The sequence below is a fragment of the Chrysemys picta genome, chromosome 19 (genome assembly GCF_011386835.1).
Source record: "Chrysemys picta bellii isolate R12L10 chromosome 19, ASM1138683v2, whole genome shotgun sequence".
Lineage (NCBI taxonomy): Eukaryota > Metazoa > Chordata > Testudines > Emydidae > Chrysemys > Chrysemys picta.
In genome coordinates, this window is record NC_088809.1 from 15,799,717 (window position 1) to 15,818,170 (window position 18,454).

General features: G+C 45.1%; 2 protein-coding genes across 10 annotated transcripts in view; one reads left to right on the forward strand and one right to left on the reverse strand.

Annotated features, from left to right (window-relative positions):
* Positions 1 to 18,454, forward strand: part of CASTOR2 (cytosolic arginine sensor for mTORC1 subunit 2) — a 197,346-nt gene that overhangs the window by 159,403 nt on the left and 19,489 nt on the right. For 2 of the 7 annotated variants that reach the window (XM_065573381.1, XM_065573385.1), the window contains exon 9: positions 6,665 to 11,793. The exons of 1 other annotated variant lie outside the window; for it this stretch is intronic. In XM_065573381.1, coding sequence (XP_065429453.1) covers positions 6,665 to 6,799 — 135 coding nt within the window. In that variant the 3' untranslated portion in view covers positions 6,800 to 11,793. Of the gene's footprint in view, positions 1 to 70; positions 11,794 to 16,368; positions 18,120 to 18,454 lie in introns of those variants that run through there. 4 more of the 7 variants (XM_065573384.1, XM_065573386.1, XR_010593919.1 and 1 more) reach the window with 3 other exon arrangements.
* RCC1L (RCC1 like) overlaps positions 14,564 to 18,454 on the reverse strand; it is a 44,592-nt gene continuing 40,701 nt past the window's right edge. For 2 of the 3 annotated variants that reach the window (XM_065573378.1, XM_065573375.1), the window contains one exon: positions 14,564 to 14,980. In XM_065573378.1, coding sequence (XP_065429450.1) covers positions 14,777 to 14,980 — 204 coding nt within the window. In that variant the 3' untranslated portion in view covers positions 14,564 to 14,776. The remainder of the gene's footprint in view (positions 14,981 to 18,454) is intronic. The other variant, XM_065573376.1, reaches the window with a different exon arrangement.

Genomic DNA, 18,454 nt, shown 5'->3' on the forward strand with positions numbered 1-18,454 from the left:
CCCCTCTCTCCACAGTCCTCATTCAGTGGCTTTTACTGGAAACATTCCCTCTCTCTTTGGTTTTCCACAGGTACCTGAAGAAAATATAAATGGCGTAATCAACGCACTCCAAGTCAGTCAAGCTGAAAAGCATTAGACATCTTCTGAGCTGGTTGCAGATGCTTTTTTATTATTATTCCTTTTCTCACAGTATTTCTTGAAAAATCTGACTCTGGAGAGAGAGATTGAGGCGTCATGACAAGAGACTGTGAACTGATGAGCAGAAGCAGAGGCAGCTCCAACAAGCTTTTTTTTTTTTTTTTTTTTCCCCTTTCTTTCTTAAAAGTGGGAGGGCGGGGAGTTGTTATGATGGTTTCCTGACATTAGACTCCAAAGCAAAATGCTTTCCTGCTTTTTTGGTGTGAAAGGAATTGCAGGTAGAGATGCAGCCTCTCACTGAAATGCAGAGGTATAGACAGATTGCATACACAGTAGCTTTAGGGAGAGCTTCAAAACAACACCTGACGGGGAAGCGCTGCTTTTTTAGCAGAGAGCATGAAAAGCATAAATGAAAGAGATGTGGAATTAAAAGGAAAACAAAATGTTGAACTGCATTGATCTTTCTACTAGCATCAGACTATATAAAAATGGTAACAATCCCTTATGATCTATGTTCAGATTGGATACTATTTTCCTTCACAATTCAATGTTGTGAGAGGGTGGGAAATAAACTATTTATTTTTTTTTTCCTTCTGCAATTCAGAATTGGCTGACCAGAGAACATTACAGCATGGTTCTTTATTAAGGGCTGTCTTCTGCCGATCTGTACTTTGGGGGCCTCTGTGTGCTGTTGAAGTTATGTATATTAGCTCCATTTTCCACAGTCCCCCAACATCCTCTTGCTACAACATTGTGTCCAGGCATCCTTCCAAGCCCAAGAAAGTTTGCCATTCTCTGATGTCTGTTATCTCATGCCATCCCTTCCCTTTTCCCCGATCCCTAAACTCTTAACATGTAGGGATTGAGGATGGTTGTTATGAGTCCCACTTGCTTAACCAGCCTAGTAGAGGCAAGTGATGTACGCTCAAATCCACTCCCTTCCATTCCTACTGAGCCACTTTTGCACCCCTGATGCTTTCCGCCACAGCTCTATTCACGAGGGTGAGGAAGCAGCCGAAAGTCCTGAGCTCATGGCTTTCTCAAATCAGGTCTCTTCATGGAGGCAACATTGGTTTTATCAGTGTAGCTCAGGGCTCTGTTGCCTTTCTACCACTCACGTCCTTCTACGGCCAAGGCTCTTGGTGAATGTGTTGCCATCCAGCAAAACGGTTGGCCAAGAGCGCTATGCTTTTGCCCTAAGCAGGGGATGTTGATACCCATGCCCTTGGGGTCCTATTTATTTCACCTGCTACGTAATTTCTTTGGTGAAACATGGTTCTGGCTTGGTTTGGTTTGGCTGCGAAGCTAGGTTCCAACCCAGTGGGAGTCTTTTCATTGACTTAGTGGCTTTGAAGCAGGACCTCAGGGCTTTGTATTTAGAAAAGGGACCGAGTTCTACAGAAATGTGCTGAAACATTGACCCGGTTCCTTATCCCTGTGTTACCAGCTCTTTTAGAGGAAAGTGATGTTGGTCTTTAATAGGCAGCCCTATGGCCTGCAATCCCGCCGGGAGCCGCTTACATTTTGACAGCCTCTTGCAAAAGAAGCGATGAGCCAGTGGGAACGAAGCTCAGTAACCCAACATTTTACCTGGTGCCATGCATCTTCTTCAGCCCACTTCAGAACTGACCCGCAGTCAGGACGGGAGTAAAGCCGATGGTGAGCGTAGAGCAGGGAGGCTAAGCATCACACAGGAGTCTGCAATGAATGCACCTGAAATGCCGTATGTCCGCAACAACCCGCTCTCTGGTGAGACGCAGGATCTATGAGGAGGAAGGCCACATTCAGAGATCTTGTTTTATATGTGGGAAACTGAATTTCCTTTGCATCTTTTAACCTGTTTTACCTCTCCCCACACACTTTTTTTTTAATTAAGAAATTGTGGATTCTGTAGCATTAGTGAGGATTTACAATCCCAGTGTAACTTCAGAGAGAACCACCTACACAGACCTGCATCTTGCAGATTTTCTCCAGGCATCTGTTCCCAACCAGTACATATGATGGATATATATATTCATACGTGTGTGTACAGACATAGATACACACACACTGCTTACTGTGTCATTCAGATTATACAAGGTTTGGGGAGGACTAGGTATTAAGAGCTTGATGTTTGGTTTATTAGAAAGCTCACTCTAGCCCTGATGTTGCAGTGCCTACAAAGTTAATGGAGGATACTTTGGGGATTTTTTTAATCAATCTGTTAAACAGTTAATGGAACTAGAGCATCTTTAGGCAATAACCTGGATATCTTTCCATTTTAGACCCTAATTCAGTCCACCATCCCTATTTCGTTACGCGCTTCACTTTTAAACCCCTGCTTACGTTCCACTGACTTAAGCACATGTTCAGGGTTAAGTGCTTCACTGAACTGGTCTGGGGCCTTGAAAAGAACATTTTGGTTTCCCTTTAGGCAGCTTTTCAACTGCCCCATGGAGAACTATAGTAACTCTAGACTTGGGGGTTAATGCTAATTACAGTTAAGACGCCCTGTGTCTGGATATTTCCTCGAGAAAGTGCTTTCCTCATGCTCTTTTGCAGCATAGACACAAACATGATCTCAAGTTGTGTAGTGTGATGTTTTAAATTTTTTTTTTTTAATATCCCACCGACTGAAGGACTAAAATTGCTCTACAAAACTGTTCTATGCCTAAAGAGCCCTTATGTCAAACCACAAGACCCAACTGAAGTCTCGCTGAGCTGTTGGAAGGTTATGGGGTTTGATTAGTTGCTTTTCACAGTACAGCTGCTGTAGGGTTTTCATCCATTGGGAAAGTGGATGTGTCCCTTTGTGGGACTCTGGTTTTATTTAGCGATGCACAGGGTCCTTGAATGAGATCCAAGCTGCCATGTACTACTTGTCATCCAAGGTTTTTGAGCAGTAGAGCTGCAGACTTTTTTGCAATGTTGTGGGTCTAGAAAATTTTGCGTATCGAGGGTATTAGCTATCGGAAACTATTATTAATTAGTTTACGCACTGGAGAGCGATTACCTTTGTTACCCTCTCCGTGTGATATTGCTGCTTCCTAAGGACGAAGACGTTTATATGAAGGGATTACTTGAAATGAGCAGCAACTTGACTGAGCCTTAACAGAAAGAAAAATAATGATCTTGTTATAATTGTTATTTACTCCGTACACTCAGGCTATTCTAGATGACAATATTTTTTTCCGAAGGAGAGGGCCTATGATGTTTACGGATGTCTCTGGTGTGCTTTAAAACTCTCTTCACAAGGCAGGTCGATATGCTGTCATAAAAACGTTAGCCTGGAAAAGTCACATGGTGTGCTATGACATTGAGTGAAGTATCTCTAAAATTGCCATAGGATTAGCTGTTTTTTCCCCTCTCTTTTTGTCTTTGTAACCCCAGAAAACCTCGATTGTTTTGGACAACTGTCTGGATAATTTGACGTGATAGCTAAGGAGCCTTTGAAGGGCCAGTGCAATAGGCAAGTTGCAGCCTGATGATGAGAACTAGGCTGTAATTTCCAGCTTGGGGAATCAGACCTGTGCTAACTCGGATCAAGTTAATATGCTAAAATTAGCTGTGTAGCCAACGTGGTGCAAGTGGCAGGACAGACTTGCCACCAGAGAATGTATCTAGGATTTCCGACGGGATCTTACTCAAGGCAGCCAGCCTTGTCCGCTGCTTGTGCAGCTTTGCTGCTCTTCGTAGCATGTTAGCTTGACCAGCGCTAAAGTGGGTACGTCAAGCCAAGCTGGAAACAACACCTCCAGCACCAGTATAGACATACCCTAAGAAACTAGTAAAACAACCAGGTTTGGTGCCAGGATGGCGCCTTGAACACCCTAGAACTAGTTCAAGATGTGAATGGGATCTTCATGGCTTCAGCATATCTCCCTAATTGGCTTGACCCAGGACCTCAGATCCAAATTTGGGGAGAGTTCAGATTGGGATCCTGCTCTGGCCCATCTCTAGCTGGTACAAGGGCTGTGCGTTGCTCGTATGTTACAACAGCTATTAACTCTGCAGGCTACGCTTGCTGCAACAGGAGGGGGATCCCCTAACCTAAAGCAACATGTCAGAGCTTTGTTTAAAAAAAAACAACCCCTTCACAAAACCCTTTCTTTTAGCACCTGAGGAAATCCAAGTGGATGTACCTTCCTCTCAGTGCTGATCCCAAACTACACCACGTACTCCAGTGCTGTGAGCTTTGGAGCCCTGCTGCAAACCCCTTTTCCCTCCAGCATTGCAGAACGCTCCTGCAAGGGGCAGAGCAAGGAAATCCAAGACACTCTGAACATGCTCAGGATGAGTGGGGTAAGGAAAGGAATCCTTTCTTAGGTGTGATCTGGATTGCCACATCCATTTGGCCCTGCTGCCACCCCTGCAGTCTTTAGCACCTGATTTTGTGCAAAAAACATATTTTTTAAGGGTTGGGTTTGTTTGTTTTTTAAAGCCTTGTAACAGTTGCGTCTCTGTAAGGATCAGTGGAATTGCACTATTCCTTTAACATTACATATATGAGGGAAGAGTGGGAGAAAAGCGTGTAAGAGTGATTCTGTATTCCTTCAGGCATTCTGCATCAATAAAACCATGGCTCTGCCTTTAACCCACCAGGGCTGAACCTAACTGCGTGAGGCTCTCTCTGACCCTTTTGCTGTAGAGTTTTATTCAGCTGTGGTTGCTGATCCAGTTGGGTTTTTGAAGCTTACATGCATGGAATCCTCTTCATTTCCTCCTCTCCTGCTCCCATGTTGGTTCCATTGCACAAAAATCCAACAACCACCAAAATGTTTATGCGCATCTGTTTCTAAAAGGGGGCAAGGGAGAAGCAGTTCTCAGTCTCCTTCCTTATTTCTCGGAGGCCTTTGTTTTCTTAGTTACACACATCCGAGGTTTATATTTCTATGTAGCAATGACTAATTATTGTCATTTTTCTATTGGATTTCAGCTGCAGATTCCTTTTTGTTGTGCAAGTGTGCGAGTGTTTGTGTGTACGGTCATATAAATGTAGCGTTTACAGAGAAATACTAGTATGTATCTATTGTACACATATATAAATACCTGTTTTCTGTTTTTATGGGTATATACTATACATAGCATATATACTTGAGCAATATAGGTTAATATATACGGTGTGAATGTGTGTATATTCTAGATACACACTTAGCGTGTCTATATGTAATAAGTACTGTATGCACACATATATTCACCATATATTTTTAATTCAAGTATATAGGCAATATGAATATTTAGATATGCTATCTGGATTTCTCAAACATTTTTTTAAAAAGAGAAGCAGCTAATGAAGCAGTGGCTTTTTTCACTTGTCGCCAGTAGGCAGAGACCTTTAAAAATGTCCAGAGCAAAGTATCTGCAGGCTGATCTTGGTTTTGTCAGAAATCCGTCTTTCCTTTTCAGTTTGCTGCCTTGGGTGGAAAGCTTTCTAGAAAAAATTGTGTGGTTTGTTTTAATTGCTGCATTGAATTGCTTTAACAAGTCAAACGTGAAAGTTGTGTTTCAAAGTGCCTGTTCAAACCCCAGAGTCCATGTGGCGTAGAATAGGGCGTCCATCCAATTGTGTGAAGAAGTGCAGAACTGGGATTTTGATTTTATTTTATCTTTTGGCGTTCAGAAACATTGTGTTTTAAGCAACCAAGCAGCTTTTCTAACGTCCGCCTGTAGGAGGAGCACAGTCTGGAAAGCTGTGATTGAAAACTTGTGAAAACCTGCTGCCTTTTGAGCCTGTGTTGACTAAAAAGTCAGCTAGTTCAGTGTGAAATTCTCACCACACTCTGTGCTAGTGCACATATGTTTCTTTGCTGGTGCTTGGGGTTTTCTAACTGGATTTTATCATGAAGGGGTTTAGCTTTATAGAAATAGGCGATTTTGGGGAGATCTGTTTGCTGCTGATTTAATGGCATAACAACAAGTTGCTGCTAATGCCGGTGTTGCTATTTATTAGAACCTTAGTATTTATTGCCCCGATTGAAGGTTTAAATCAATGCATCATTTTATAACAGGTTGAAGTAGGAGGAGGTTTTTTTTAAAAATAAGAATGAAGAATCTTGATGTGGTATTTGAAAGTTTGTTGTTCTTGCATCTCATAATCAGAATCTCCTGATTTCCCGGAGTGGTGTTTGTAAGAACCCAGATGGGAAAGGTACTTTACCAAAGACAGCAACTAGTTTTATTTTCTTGCTTCTGTAAGCAGATCCTGCCTAAACCACTTTAAGCTACCGACATTTGTCTGCCCCATAAGTGCATAATTGGACATCCTTTTCGAGGTTTGGACCTCTTTCTTTTTGCATCCCTTAAGAAATAGGTTTGGTTTTTGAATAATTCTGGATTGTTGGTGTCTAACTCAAGATTGTTATGGGATTATCTCCTCTTTTCCTTCCTGTGGAGAGGTTCAGTTCAAGTCTCCTATTTTGTATGGGACTTTGAGGTTGTGGAATCTGTGGTAGGCCTTGTTAGGATTAGGATCATCTTAATGGAAATGTGGTTTCAAGAGAGTGATTCTCAGGCAGCTATTTCCAATGTATCTTTTTTTTTTTTTTAGTTTCCCTCTCAGTTTAGTCTGACTATTCCCAGGGGCAGCCAGAGAATGTTGTTGAACAGAGATGAATTGGGCCTTCTCCGTAACAAAGAACGTGCTGATGTCGGATGCTGCCGAGGGAGTGCAAGTGAAATCTAGCAGTAATTTACTCTTTAAGACCTGCCATACAAAACACACAGGGCTCTTCGAGGCACATTATAGAAGAGAAGTGTTACTGGAAGTGAGGATCCCTGGAGCCAGTGAAACCATCCTGGAGTCCTTAATCAGGTTCAGTTTATCTAGAATCTTAGATTTTATTTTCTTGGCTCTTCAAGGTCCATAAGGGTGTCAAGTAGGGCAGCATGCGTTTGCTAGATAGTCACTTGGAGAGCCACCACAAACCTGGGGTCAGATTCTGATACCGTAAAACAGTCACATTCTCGTAACTCCTCAACTCATATTAATAATTGAGTAGTGCCATTGAAGCCAAAGAAACTATTTGTGGAGTAAAGCACTAATCAGCATGAGTTATCAGCATCTGGCCCTGAAAAATGTACCATTTTTGTCGTCTTAAATCTTCCATAATACACAGGCATTTTTTGCTCCTACAGATGTAGAGAACATCAAGGAGCCAGATTTTCAACTGGTGTTAATTGATAGAGCACCATTGACTTCAGTGTCGACCTGGCAACTTATGCCAGCTTGGGGGCCTGACCTGAGATCTTCCTAGTCCTTTTGGAACCCTCACATCAATGGCAGTAGTTTCACACGCAGGGCCTGGCCCCGCACTCTCCCCAAGGTAAATCCAAAGTGAATGGAGCTGCCGGTGTAAACCCATTGCAGGTGAGAGCAGAATTGGGCCCTTCACTCAATAACCAGAATGAAAGCATGTACTGGATGGTTTTAGGTCAGGCAGTGTGTGGGGAGGGACCCCTGTGGGTGATAAATGGTGTCAAGGTTTTGTTTCTGACTCTACAAGGCAGGTGACAGATCTGGGCATCAGGGTTTTGCTTCTGTCTGTGCAGGGCAGGCGAGGGCTCCTGGCATCAGGATGAGAGGCATTGTTGAGGAGCAAACATGGAAGATTGGTCCCTGTTGTGAGGGAGGGTGTCTCAGAGTTTGCAACAAGGAGAGGTGAGGTGAGATGCAAAACCGAATGACGCAAAAGAAATTAATTTTGTTTTTATTAATCTTGCAAAAAGAACAAATACGTCTTTTGTTTAGTCACAAATCGAAGCTGAATTGCATTTTTTAAGACAACTTTTTTTCCCCCCAGCCCAGTGGAGACCCCAGTCAGAATCAGGTTGTTTTGTCTCTCAGAGCTAGCCTTGAGGAGAGAGAGTTAGCCCATCCAAAAGTGGAAATATTCAGTAAATCGTTCTAATGCTGCAACCTCTTTCCCAGGAAAAGCCTCAGACCATCTCTGAGGTAAGATCTGGGTCACAAACTCCGGTGCCTGCACAGAGCTTATTGCAGGATCAGGGCCTTAGTTAATAGCGTTACCTGAGTAGTCTTCTGACCAAAGTAGAGTGGGGGGTTGGCACACTAGTTTAGGTCGTGGGACTTGAGGGGGAGGAGAGAGAGCGCCCCCAGATCGATTTGTTTTCTATCTGGTTGCCCCCACTCTCTTTATCAGGTGGGGTATTTTTTTTAAGGGATGACCCCATCCCTCCTGCCTGTGCATTGTATCTTCCTGAAAAGCAGAACCTTAAAAACAGAGTGAAGAAGGCAGAGATGTGGCAAGTAACATCTCATGCCCTGTAGGCCGCGCTTTCAAGAGCGCCTCATTCAACAGCTTAGCAATGTTATGGGAATGATGGAAAATATATGTTGGGGGGAGGGAGGGGTGTTGCCCTGCTAGCCACTGGAGTGATTGTGGGGGAAATCATAGACCAGCCGAGTCCAAACTTCAGCAGCTGTCTCACAAGCAAAAATGTCTCCTAGAAGAATTCACTGAAGGATAAGAAGTCATTTTCTGGAGGAGCTTTTTTATTATTATTATTATTCTTTATGGTAAGCAGCTTAAGGTATCTCACTTAGCTGTTATAGTGCAATCTATAAATGTTGGAATGGATGAAACTTTTATTACCCACCAGATAGTAAAATCCAGTACTTCTTTTGCCAAATACAATTGTGATTGTGTGTGTGTGTGTGTGTGTGTGTGTGTGTACGCACGCATATGTACTGGCTGAGATTTATAAAGCTACCTAAGAAATATGGATGCCCACTTCCCATCTCTGCATGCATATATGCCTCTATAATGTGTCCATTATACAGACATCTATGTACATGAATTAATAGAAATCGAGCATACAGATCCCTTAGATAGCTTTGCACTTCTCAGGCAGCATGTAAACATATATGCACATGCATATGTGCGGGAGATTCTTTCCATTATTCAGTCCTATATTCCTGTGGACTGATGCTAAACTAAGAATCTAGTATTTTTAAATGATCTCTGCTTTACTCTTTCCCATGCACCTTCTCCCTCCTCCCCAAATCTAATCTTCACTTGGCTCAGCTTAGTTTAAACCAATAAACATGTGTGCAGTATGTATGCTAATAGCCTTAAGTCGGCCCCACTAGACTGTATGCCAATAGAACTGGCCATTTCCCTGTATCCAGAAAGACGACGACGGGCTCTGATCCCATGCCGCTGAAGTCCACAGGAATTTTGCCATTGAGTTTGATGGCTCCCTAAGCTAGAACTGAGTTGCTGCTTGCCGGTAGTGACTGGAGAACCGAACTGAAACCACAGGGAAGAGAGTTGGAAGCTGATGAGAGGGTCGGGGCCAAAAGGAGGCAGCAGTGGCTTTGCCAGCAACAGGAGAGAATTGGACAAGAGGAGCCAGAAAACACTTAGCAAAGGCAGGAGGGAAGGGAGCATTCTTTTGCTCTTCGCTTCATACATGAGAAACTAACTCTTTTACTTTAACAAGGATCAAAACAAAAGCCCATAGACTCTGTAGAGGGAACATTGGCCAGGCACGGCCATAAATCTCATAGCAAACACTCAAGCCAAGATGCCGTGAAACTGGCTCATCTCGCCCCCCACCCTCTACTTAGAGATGCAATTCACCCCATGCAGAGGGTCATCTCAAGGCTCCATAGCACTTCTGATCCACTTTAAGTGACACACAGGAGATGGACTGGCCCTGGATAAAGGGGCGAATGTCACCCTCAGTTTGTACTGTATAAGAGGCCGGTTTTCACATGGGCTCCAGTGGCCGTAGCAAGTTGGTTTTGTTCTGTCTCTCTGGTTTTGGTCTGAGTTTGTTTTTGGTGCTCTTGATATGTTTTTTTTTTTATCTGCCCTGAGCACTGGGGGTAAAATGAAGATATGGCTGAGTTTTGTACAGCTGCAAGCAGGCTGCCCCTGCTTACATGGTAATACCTCAGACATAACCGTTACTATAGTATCTGCTGAAGGAGTATGAATGGTTGCAAATGCTCAGGACCAGGGGCATAGCCATGGTTGTGCATAAGCACTTCTAGCTAGAACTCACCATCTTCTTTCACTGCTACTCAAAACGCCCATCGTATGCCACTAGGGCAAGATCACAAAAATGGTTTCATTCATATTTTTGTTTCCAGTTGCTGCATTTTATTGATCAGTGAAAGGCAGTGTTTATGCAGTAGGGTTTTTTAAGCCTTCCGGTGGGATATTGTGGGTTTGATACCAGCCTTCATCATTTACAATAATAGCTGCTTAATAATAATAATTCTTACCAGTTATTTTCTAATCTGAAAATGAACTAATACCAAGTTCCTCGTTCTCTTAGCCTTCTGTGCTAAAAAGAGAAACACCACCACCATTTTCCCCAGTCTGATTTTTATAGAGAGAGAACTATTCTGAACACCAATGTTTAAGGCTCCAATCCAGCAAAGCATGTGTGTTAGCTTCTTTGCATGCTTAAAACTATGCACATGTTTAAGAGTGGATGCTGGATTGCAGGGAAATGGGCGGGGGGGAGCATTTGAATTGAGTGCATCACATGTGAATATGCACCTCCTTTAAAATGAACCCGGTCTCTAAACCTCAGACACGTTATTTTCACATGAGCTGAAAGTGAGCGAGGCTATTTTCCCCTCTCTTGGCCCAAGCTTTTAGGGGCATTTAACTGCTAGAAAACTCTTACTTCGGGCACTGGTTTGACAGTGAACTTATAGCTTTGTTTCTCCTCTGTGCTTCTCAGCCTGTTGTTGCAGCCATGTCAGTGATGGGTCAGGCTAACTGGTGCTTTTATGGTACGTGTCAGTGACTGATGGGTCAGGCTAGCTGGTGCTTGTATGGTACATCCTGGAATATGTTGAATTGCCGAAGTGTTGCAGTAGGGACCGCACAAAGGCTGAGAATAGAAACAATGGTGTGGAAATTCATCCCAGCTGTGAACAGTTGGGGGGACTCTCTCAGCAGGTCCCGCTGGCTTATATACTGGGGGGGTGCACGTGTTGGAAGTCAGCTGTCAAAAGGCTGAAGTCAGTGTAATTACACCAGGATGTGGCCTGGTATCTTCAGTTTTTTGCATTTCCCGTGATGCAGTACAGGGGAGCCAAAGAGGGGCAACTTGTGGGAACCACGCTTCCCAAATGCAGGGGTTCTGGTTTTAATCCCAAAGCAGAAGGTCACAGACCAAGCTGGGTCTGATAATCTCCATAGGCTACAGTGACTCCGTTAAAGATTAGGGTCAGATGTCGTCTTCTCCTTTTTAGGCAGATCAGGCTGATGCGCTTGGCAAATTGTCAGTACAGCCCTTGTGTAGGGAAAGCTGGGGCATCAATTATCTGCCACCTTGGGCTATACACCCCTGACAACGCTGAGACTCAAAACATAGTATTAAATGCAAGATTTGGTGACAGGACAGTTCCCCTGTGCAGTAGCCACAAGATCCCTCTGTTTGAGAGCTGATATCTTTCGACCTGCAATATCTAAAACAGCGTTGCCAAGCTCTCCTGATACTGGGTGGGTTCTTAAAGCCCTCGCTGCTGGATTCATGTGAATACATGAAAATCTCAGCTTTCTTTTTTTTTTTTTTTAAATAAGTTTTTACCATCTTGGTTGAGCAGAAAAGCTTGTAAAGATGACCTGAGTCCACCCTAAAAGCTCTGAAACCAGAAGGCAAAGAAAAAGAACCCCAAAAATTTATCATTTTTTTGAGTCCAGATTCATGATTTTTGAATGCTTTAGGTTGGCAATACTGCTAAAGCAAAAATCCTTATGTAAAAAGCTGGCCCCCGAGTGTACCTCTGGAAAAGCAGAGACCTTTACCCTTAGCAAGACTAGAATGTGTGTTAGAAGAGAGAGATCCTTAAGCATAACACATTGTCTTGAGCATACATGGGTGCGTCAGGGCTGTTCTAGACAGTTTCTGAGTTAACCTGCAGCACTATGCATAGATCGTCTATTTAGCTAGTCTCGTCTTGAAGAAATAATTGAATTTTGAATGTCTCCTTTCTGCCAGCTGTTCTCCATGTTTTCCTTTTGGGTTTTTGTGCGTGTGTGGTGCCGTTTCACATAGGCTGAGGTGAAATCCAGTCAGTCAGTATTCAGGAACATCTCGTTGGCAGATTTTTGCTTGTAGGTTAAGTTTACAAAAAAAAGACAGTTTTTGCAAGAGAAGCTTCCAGTTTTTCCTTTGTACGTTAGGAACAGGTAATGTCTGCTTTGAGGTGAAGACCTAGGCTTTACTTCTGTTGTGTATTTCATTAAAAAAAATAACTTCCCCTCCCTCAATATCATCACCACCACTACCACCACCGCTCGTTCTCAAATCGGCAGGTTTTGGTGACTAAAGAAAGTTCTGTTTGGGCAGCACTGGGCTGACAATTAGAACGCTCCAAGGGCCCCATTCTCTTTTACGCCAAAGTCACTTTACGCCAGTCTGGCAGTGTCCAGGGACATTCAGGTGGATGCAGACTACCTTCATGCCCACTTTAAAGCCTCTTAGCCCTGCCAGAGCAACGAAAAAAGGGGCCTTCGTATCAACGAAAATGAGACCCGTTTGCTACTCCCATCTTCCTCTGGGTTTTTATTTGCTCTGACTGTAGCGTAGGGGGCAGGAGGGAGAATACATTTGTTGGTTTTGAGGTGGGGGTTGTTTTTTAAAACTGCTCTGGGGGGGATAAGAATGTCCATTTTCCCAGTGTTTTTGATGGCCTCTTTTGAGTGCAATTCTGAAAATATTTCCCAACGCAAAGGCAATCCTCGGTCGTCAGCAGAATTCCTCTAAAGGCGTGGGACTACCCGCTGCTGCTATTAATAACCACATAGGTCTTAATCCTGCAATTGATGGTAGGTAGGTGACTGCTGCTGTCAGTTACAGGGTCTGTGGCCTTAGGCTGCAGTTAAAGAGCAGAATACTGACCGCCTCTCCTCCACTTTTGAAGTCAGTAGCAAAATTCCCATTGACTTCAGTGGGACTAGGACCCAGCCCTCTGTCCCATTGACTGTCTCTCTTCATTCATAACCCCCGGTGCGTTACCTGTAGCAACTGGTATTCACTGCGGTGATTAGAGGCGCCGAGGAAGGACTGGGGACTTGTTTCGTCACATGCCGGATACTGTGCTGGCCTTAGATTCAGAGTCTGTGAAGGGGTAGTCCTAGAGGCTGATAGTTTGCTGGTGCTGGCTCTAATTCGGCAGCGTTTCCTTCCAGCACAAACTCCTTTCTCCGTTATTTTTTGAGGTCAACCAAAACTAGGCCCTTGAGCCCACAATGATGGTGTCCGACTGTAATGACAGTGCTCCCATTTAGCGAATGGGTCATACCTCTCCAGTGTTCTCTAACACTACTCTTGGAGGTCATGTCTGTAACGCACCAGCTCTCAGTGCCGGATGCTGTAAACTCTTACTCATATGAGTAGTTATCCTCGCTGGCTCCAGAAGGAATATGGAGGGCCAGGCCCGAGCTCCTTGGTGGGCCCAGGCCTGGTAGATGGAATTTTGAAATGGGGGGGCTGAAATCCTGTTTCTGGATCTGAGGCAAAGAAACCAGAGAGTGAGGCTTTGTGGCGTGGGCTGTGTCAGACTTTCCCAACAGCTTGATTGGCATCAGTGTTACTTTGCTTCGAACAACTGGACCCTAGACTGCACCCTGCGAACTTTCATTTGGATGGGCTATTTTAATGGAATGACCGTGCCAATTCTTAGCTGTGCATTTTGGGACAGACTCTGGTGTGGAACTTAAAAGAACCCCCCTGCAGTCAGAGATTTACGCCAGTGTAAACTCTGTTGCAGTTAGCGGAGTTACTCCAGATTTACCCTAGCGTAACTCACATCAGAATCTGGCTCTTTCCCTAGGGCACTTCGCTGCTAATGGCCATTTTATTAGTGTTTCAACTTGCTTGAACAGGGCATTGATTACTCCTTTTTCTTGAATTAAAAAATCCAACCCTGGTCCGAAGTACTGGTCAGCAGACTGAAGCAGGTCATAGTCAGGAGGCTGTTGTATGGCTCAGGTTTTCTGGCAAATAACCAGATCAGAGAAATTCTTGGTCCTAAGCCTTGCCAACCCTAGGACCTACGGCCGGTCACTCTTCCCACCTTGTGCTTCATTCAGCCCAGTTGGAAAACTGGGATAAACACCACTGAAATCTCCAGAGACTCCTTGAACACATTGCATTTGAGCTGAACTTTCCTCTGTAACTTAATCATCAGTAGGATACATTCAAGCCCCAAATGGCATCTGAATTTCTGGCAAACACTCCTGGTGCTGAAAGCAAAATTGTTGCTGTTATCTTACAGTGGGGTGTGGGGGGCTGGGGGTGTGAAAAGAAACATTTGGTAACACAGCCTTGTTTATTTCCATCGTGTTCTGTCTTTGCTAGTGTCATGCAGATACAGGAATTTACAAAGCCGTTCCTTAATTGGAACCATCTTTTTTTTAATTGGGATAAATGATGTGATGGAGGCTTTCCTTTTAAAAAAAAAAAAATGCTACAGAAAGCAGCTAACTTAGGGGGCAGTTCACCCCTATGCAAGGGACTGGGGCAACCCCTGTGTTCTCTAAGACTTCAATCCTGCACAGACTGCCGCACGTACGCATGTTGAGTGACTGAGCTGAAGCCAGTGGGGCTGTGTGCAGCTCGCAGAATTACGCCCATGTATCAGTCTTTGCTAGGTTGAGGTGGAAAGGCTTCAGTCAGATTGAAATGGTTGGTAGCCCTTGTGCCAGCCCTCTGCACAGAGGTGAATTTCACCCTGTCGCGTTGCAACAGCAGCGAAGGATCTCGTTCTTGTACGAAGCGTGGAGCTGGACGATGGATGGTTTTGCTTTACACGGAGAGTGCACATGCTTATTTTACTTGCTGGGTCTTTTGCTGAAACTCGAGATTTATTGTACTGTATGGAAAAGAAGAAAAAAAAACCCTAATGTTCCAAAACAAATGACAGTATATTTTGTACTTTGTAAAGTGTTAATTAAAATGGGGGGAAAAAAAGCGAAACATACGCTGTCTGCTTTTGTACTGATCAAACTGATTCAAATAAAGCAGAGCTTGGCATTGTCTTTATAAGATGTAACTCTCCTTTATTAAGCCTTTTCTAAAAGGCAACGAATGCCAGGGAAAGAAAAGTCTGTACTAGGGGTATGTCCACACTACCCGCTGGATCGGCGGGTAGCGATCTATCTATCAGGGATCGATATATTGCGTCTCATCTAGACGCAATAAATTGATCCCCGAACGTGCTCCCCGTCGACTCCGGAACTCCACCAGGACGAGCGGCGGAAGCGGAGTCGACGGGGGAATCGCGGCCGTCGATCCCGCGCTGTAAGGACGGGAGGCAAGTCGATCTAAGATACGTCGACTTCAGCTACGTTATTCTCGTAGCTGAAGTTGCGTATCTTAGATCGATTCCCCTCTCCCCCCCCAGTGTAGACCAGGCCTGAGTCTTATCCCAGTACCCAGCTGCTCGCATCAAATGGTGACTAGGCAGCTAAGATCCTGAACATCCTGTTGACCCTGGTACTCACACCAAGCTCCAATGAATTATATGGGCCTCTTAAACAGTTGCGAGGGCCTGTTCACGTAGATCCGATTGTAGGGTCAGGGTTTAGGTGGTAGCAGGCACCGGAAGGCCACTGGCCAAACCCAGCCCTGATGGGTGTAGATTCGACTCTGCTGAACACCTGGAGGGCAGTTCCAACTCTGAAATGGAGTCCTCCGTCAGGACGCCGTGTGCGCAGGGAGGGATGCCGGCATTTAGTGGCGCCATCCTCCAGGTGCACTGGTGCCACAGGGCTCACTCCGCCGGAAGGTAAGCGATCCATCCCACTGCACTCTGAAAGGAGGAGCCAGTAAGCCTGGTGCTGTCCCTTATGCGGGGGGGAGGAGGGGGACTGCAGAACTGTCTCCAACTATTGCATTGTACAAGTGTCGCGAGCACCCTTTGGACCATTGTTATTTAATACTGCAGCACTTATTAATAGGTGCTGGCAAACGTTCCCTTGTTCTGACCGGTATCTCCCAGGCTATGGGTGTGTGTTTGCCTACACAGTCACTGCCCTCTCTGCACTGAAGCCCCTGCTTTGGGAGGAAGAAGGGCACCACACAAACCCGAATCTGAGCCTCAACTTGCTACTCTGGCTCCGTGGAAGGTCTCCACCCAACTGGACCCAGGCCCGTATAGATTGGCTTGCGTGGAGGTCTGGGTAAGGGGAGTTGAGGCCAGTGCTTTACCATCCAAAGATCCAAATTACACTGATCTTTTGCCTCATTCCCTTGACTTAGGATCCCAGCTCGATGTGCTGCAGACTCCCTCAGGTTAGCTTTCCACACAGCAGCACACAGGCCAATAGTTCTCCAAGCAACTTTTGAAGTACGCAGCTGAGGTCTCTGCCCAGGGATGAAATCCAGTATGGATACGTCATCATCCTTCAACCCTACGCCCCGGCTGGTTGCATTTGCTGGGGTCATTGGCAGGCATTGTATTACCCTGTTCCCGCCCTGGCCTGTGTGATCTCTTCGGAGATTTGAAGACTGCAAGACGGAGTCGGGTACCGTTCCCAGGTAAGAAACTGCCTTTGTTGTTCAGGAAAACAATCGTGCTATGCACCGTGTAGTGCTGCGCTTTAGTATCCTCTCTCTTGCCGAGCAATCCAGGAAATCCCCCATTACAACTTACTGTTCTCAGCCAGGGTGAAGTTTTGAGGAGGCTGGAGGTACTGGTTGAAATTCACAGGAAACGCAACACCCACGTCTCCGTACTGCAACATGTACAGTTGGGCGTTACGGAGCAGAGGTGCAGTTGGTCCCCACTGAATAAACAGCGAAGCATTTGTAAATGGATCCTTAACGAGACACTTTGCCTTAGTCATTTAGTGTATTTAAAACTGACAACAAAACTGTTCAGTGACGCGCCATCGCATGAGTTACCTTGTCCTGCCGCCTGACAGCTTTTAACGTAGGGCCTGATCCTGCATCGCTGAAGTGAATGGGAATCCGACTGGGACCTTAAGGCAAACGTTTTCAAAGTACCTGAGGTGATGTCTACACTAGCAATGCTTCCCTGGTATAGGAATACCGTATACTATCCCGGCAAAGTGCTGCTCTCGGTGCTGGTATAATAAAACCACCCTGCAGGAGCGAAACAAGCTTCACTGGCAGCTTTGCCAGTACAGCTGCCTCTACGCTAGAGGCTTCAGCGGGCACAGCTGTGTGGGCCAGAGCTCACACCGCTTCACACCTGACCGACACAACGATGCTGGCAGAAGTCTGTAGTGTACACCTGGCCTGAGTGATTTAGGAGCCAAAACCCCATTTTCAGAAATGACCGTGACACTTAAGTAATCCAAGTCCCACTGATTTTTCCATGAGACTGATGCTCTGACGTGCCAGTGGCACTGCTGAAAATGGGACTTAGGCCCTTCAGCTCTATTCCCCCCTTTTACACACACCCATCCTCTCATGCACACACACACACGGGTGTGTATATGGCTATAGTTGAGTATACAAGACACACATTCGTATATGCCCATATTGTGTGCACTCTCAAACTTTGGCACCGGTTAACAACTTGATGCAGGTGGGTCGTTGCTCCTAAAGCCGAAGGCCAGATTTTGCCCTTCGGAAGCTCCCATAGTGTGTGTGTGACTTTTCTGCAGATATCTGTGCAACATAAGAGTCGTGCGAGCTACTTGCTCTGCTGCTGTCTTGCATGTCGCCACGGCTGTCAGTGGGGGTGGTTCCTATCTGCATGTTTTGATACCTAGGCCAAACTGGATCTTTTTTCCCTCCGTGCATGCTTAGCATTTATGTATTTATTTTCTTTCACCTCTTTGCTAAGACACCATGCCGCCTTCAGCCATAGAAGTGGCTGTTTTCCCACCGGCATTGATGAGCATGGGCCATGTTAACTGTGAACAGTGTTGTCTGACAGATCATCTGCACTGGAGTGGAATGCCAGGATCCCAGCATCATCTTCTCTGGAAGAGCATCACTCAGTGGAGGGGAATGTGGAAAACATAGAAGTGTGGGAAAGAGGCATCTCCCCTGGAAACCTTGTCCCTCCATTCAAGGTAGAGCCGACTTAAAAAGAGACATGGGGTAAAATTTTCAAAAGTGACTCTAAGTCTCATTGGCTTTCAATAGGACAGAGGGCTGGTCTATGTGGGGAAAAGCCTGGAGTAGTTAGTACACCCTAACCTGCACACAGACACTCTTGGGGCAGGGTAAGGGTGTTCACACGGGGAGTTAGTGTGCTTTAATTCACACCCTAGCTCTCTCTGCACTAGCTTCCCCATGTAGACAAGCCGGGAAGCTCTTACATCATATAGGAACTTTTGAAAAGGTTACCCATGCAATCTCTAGCAGCTAA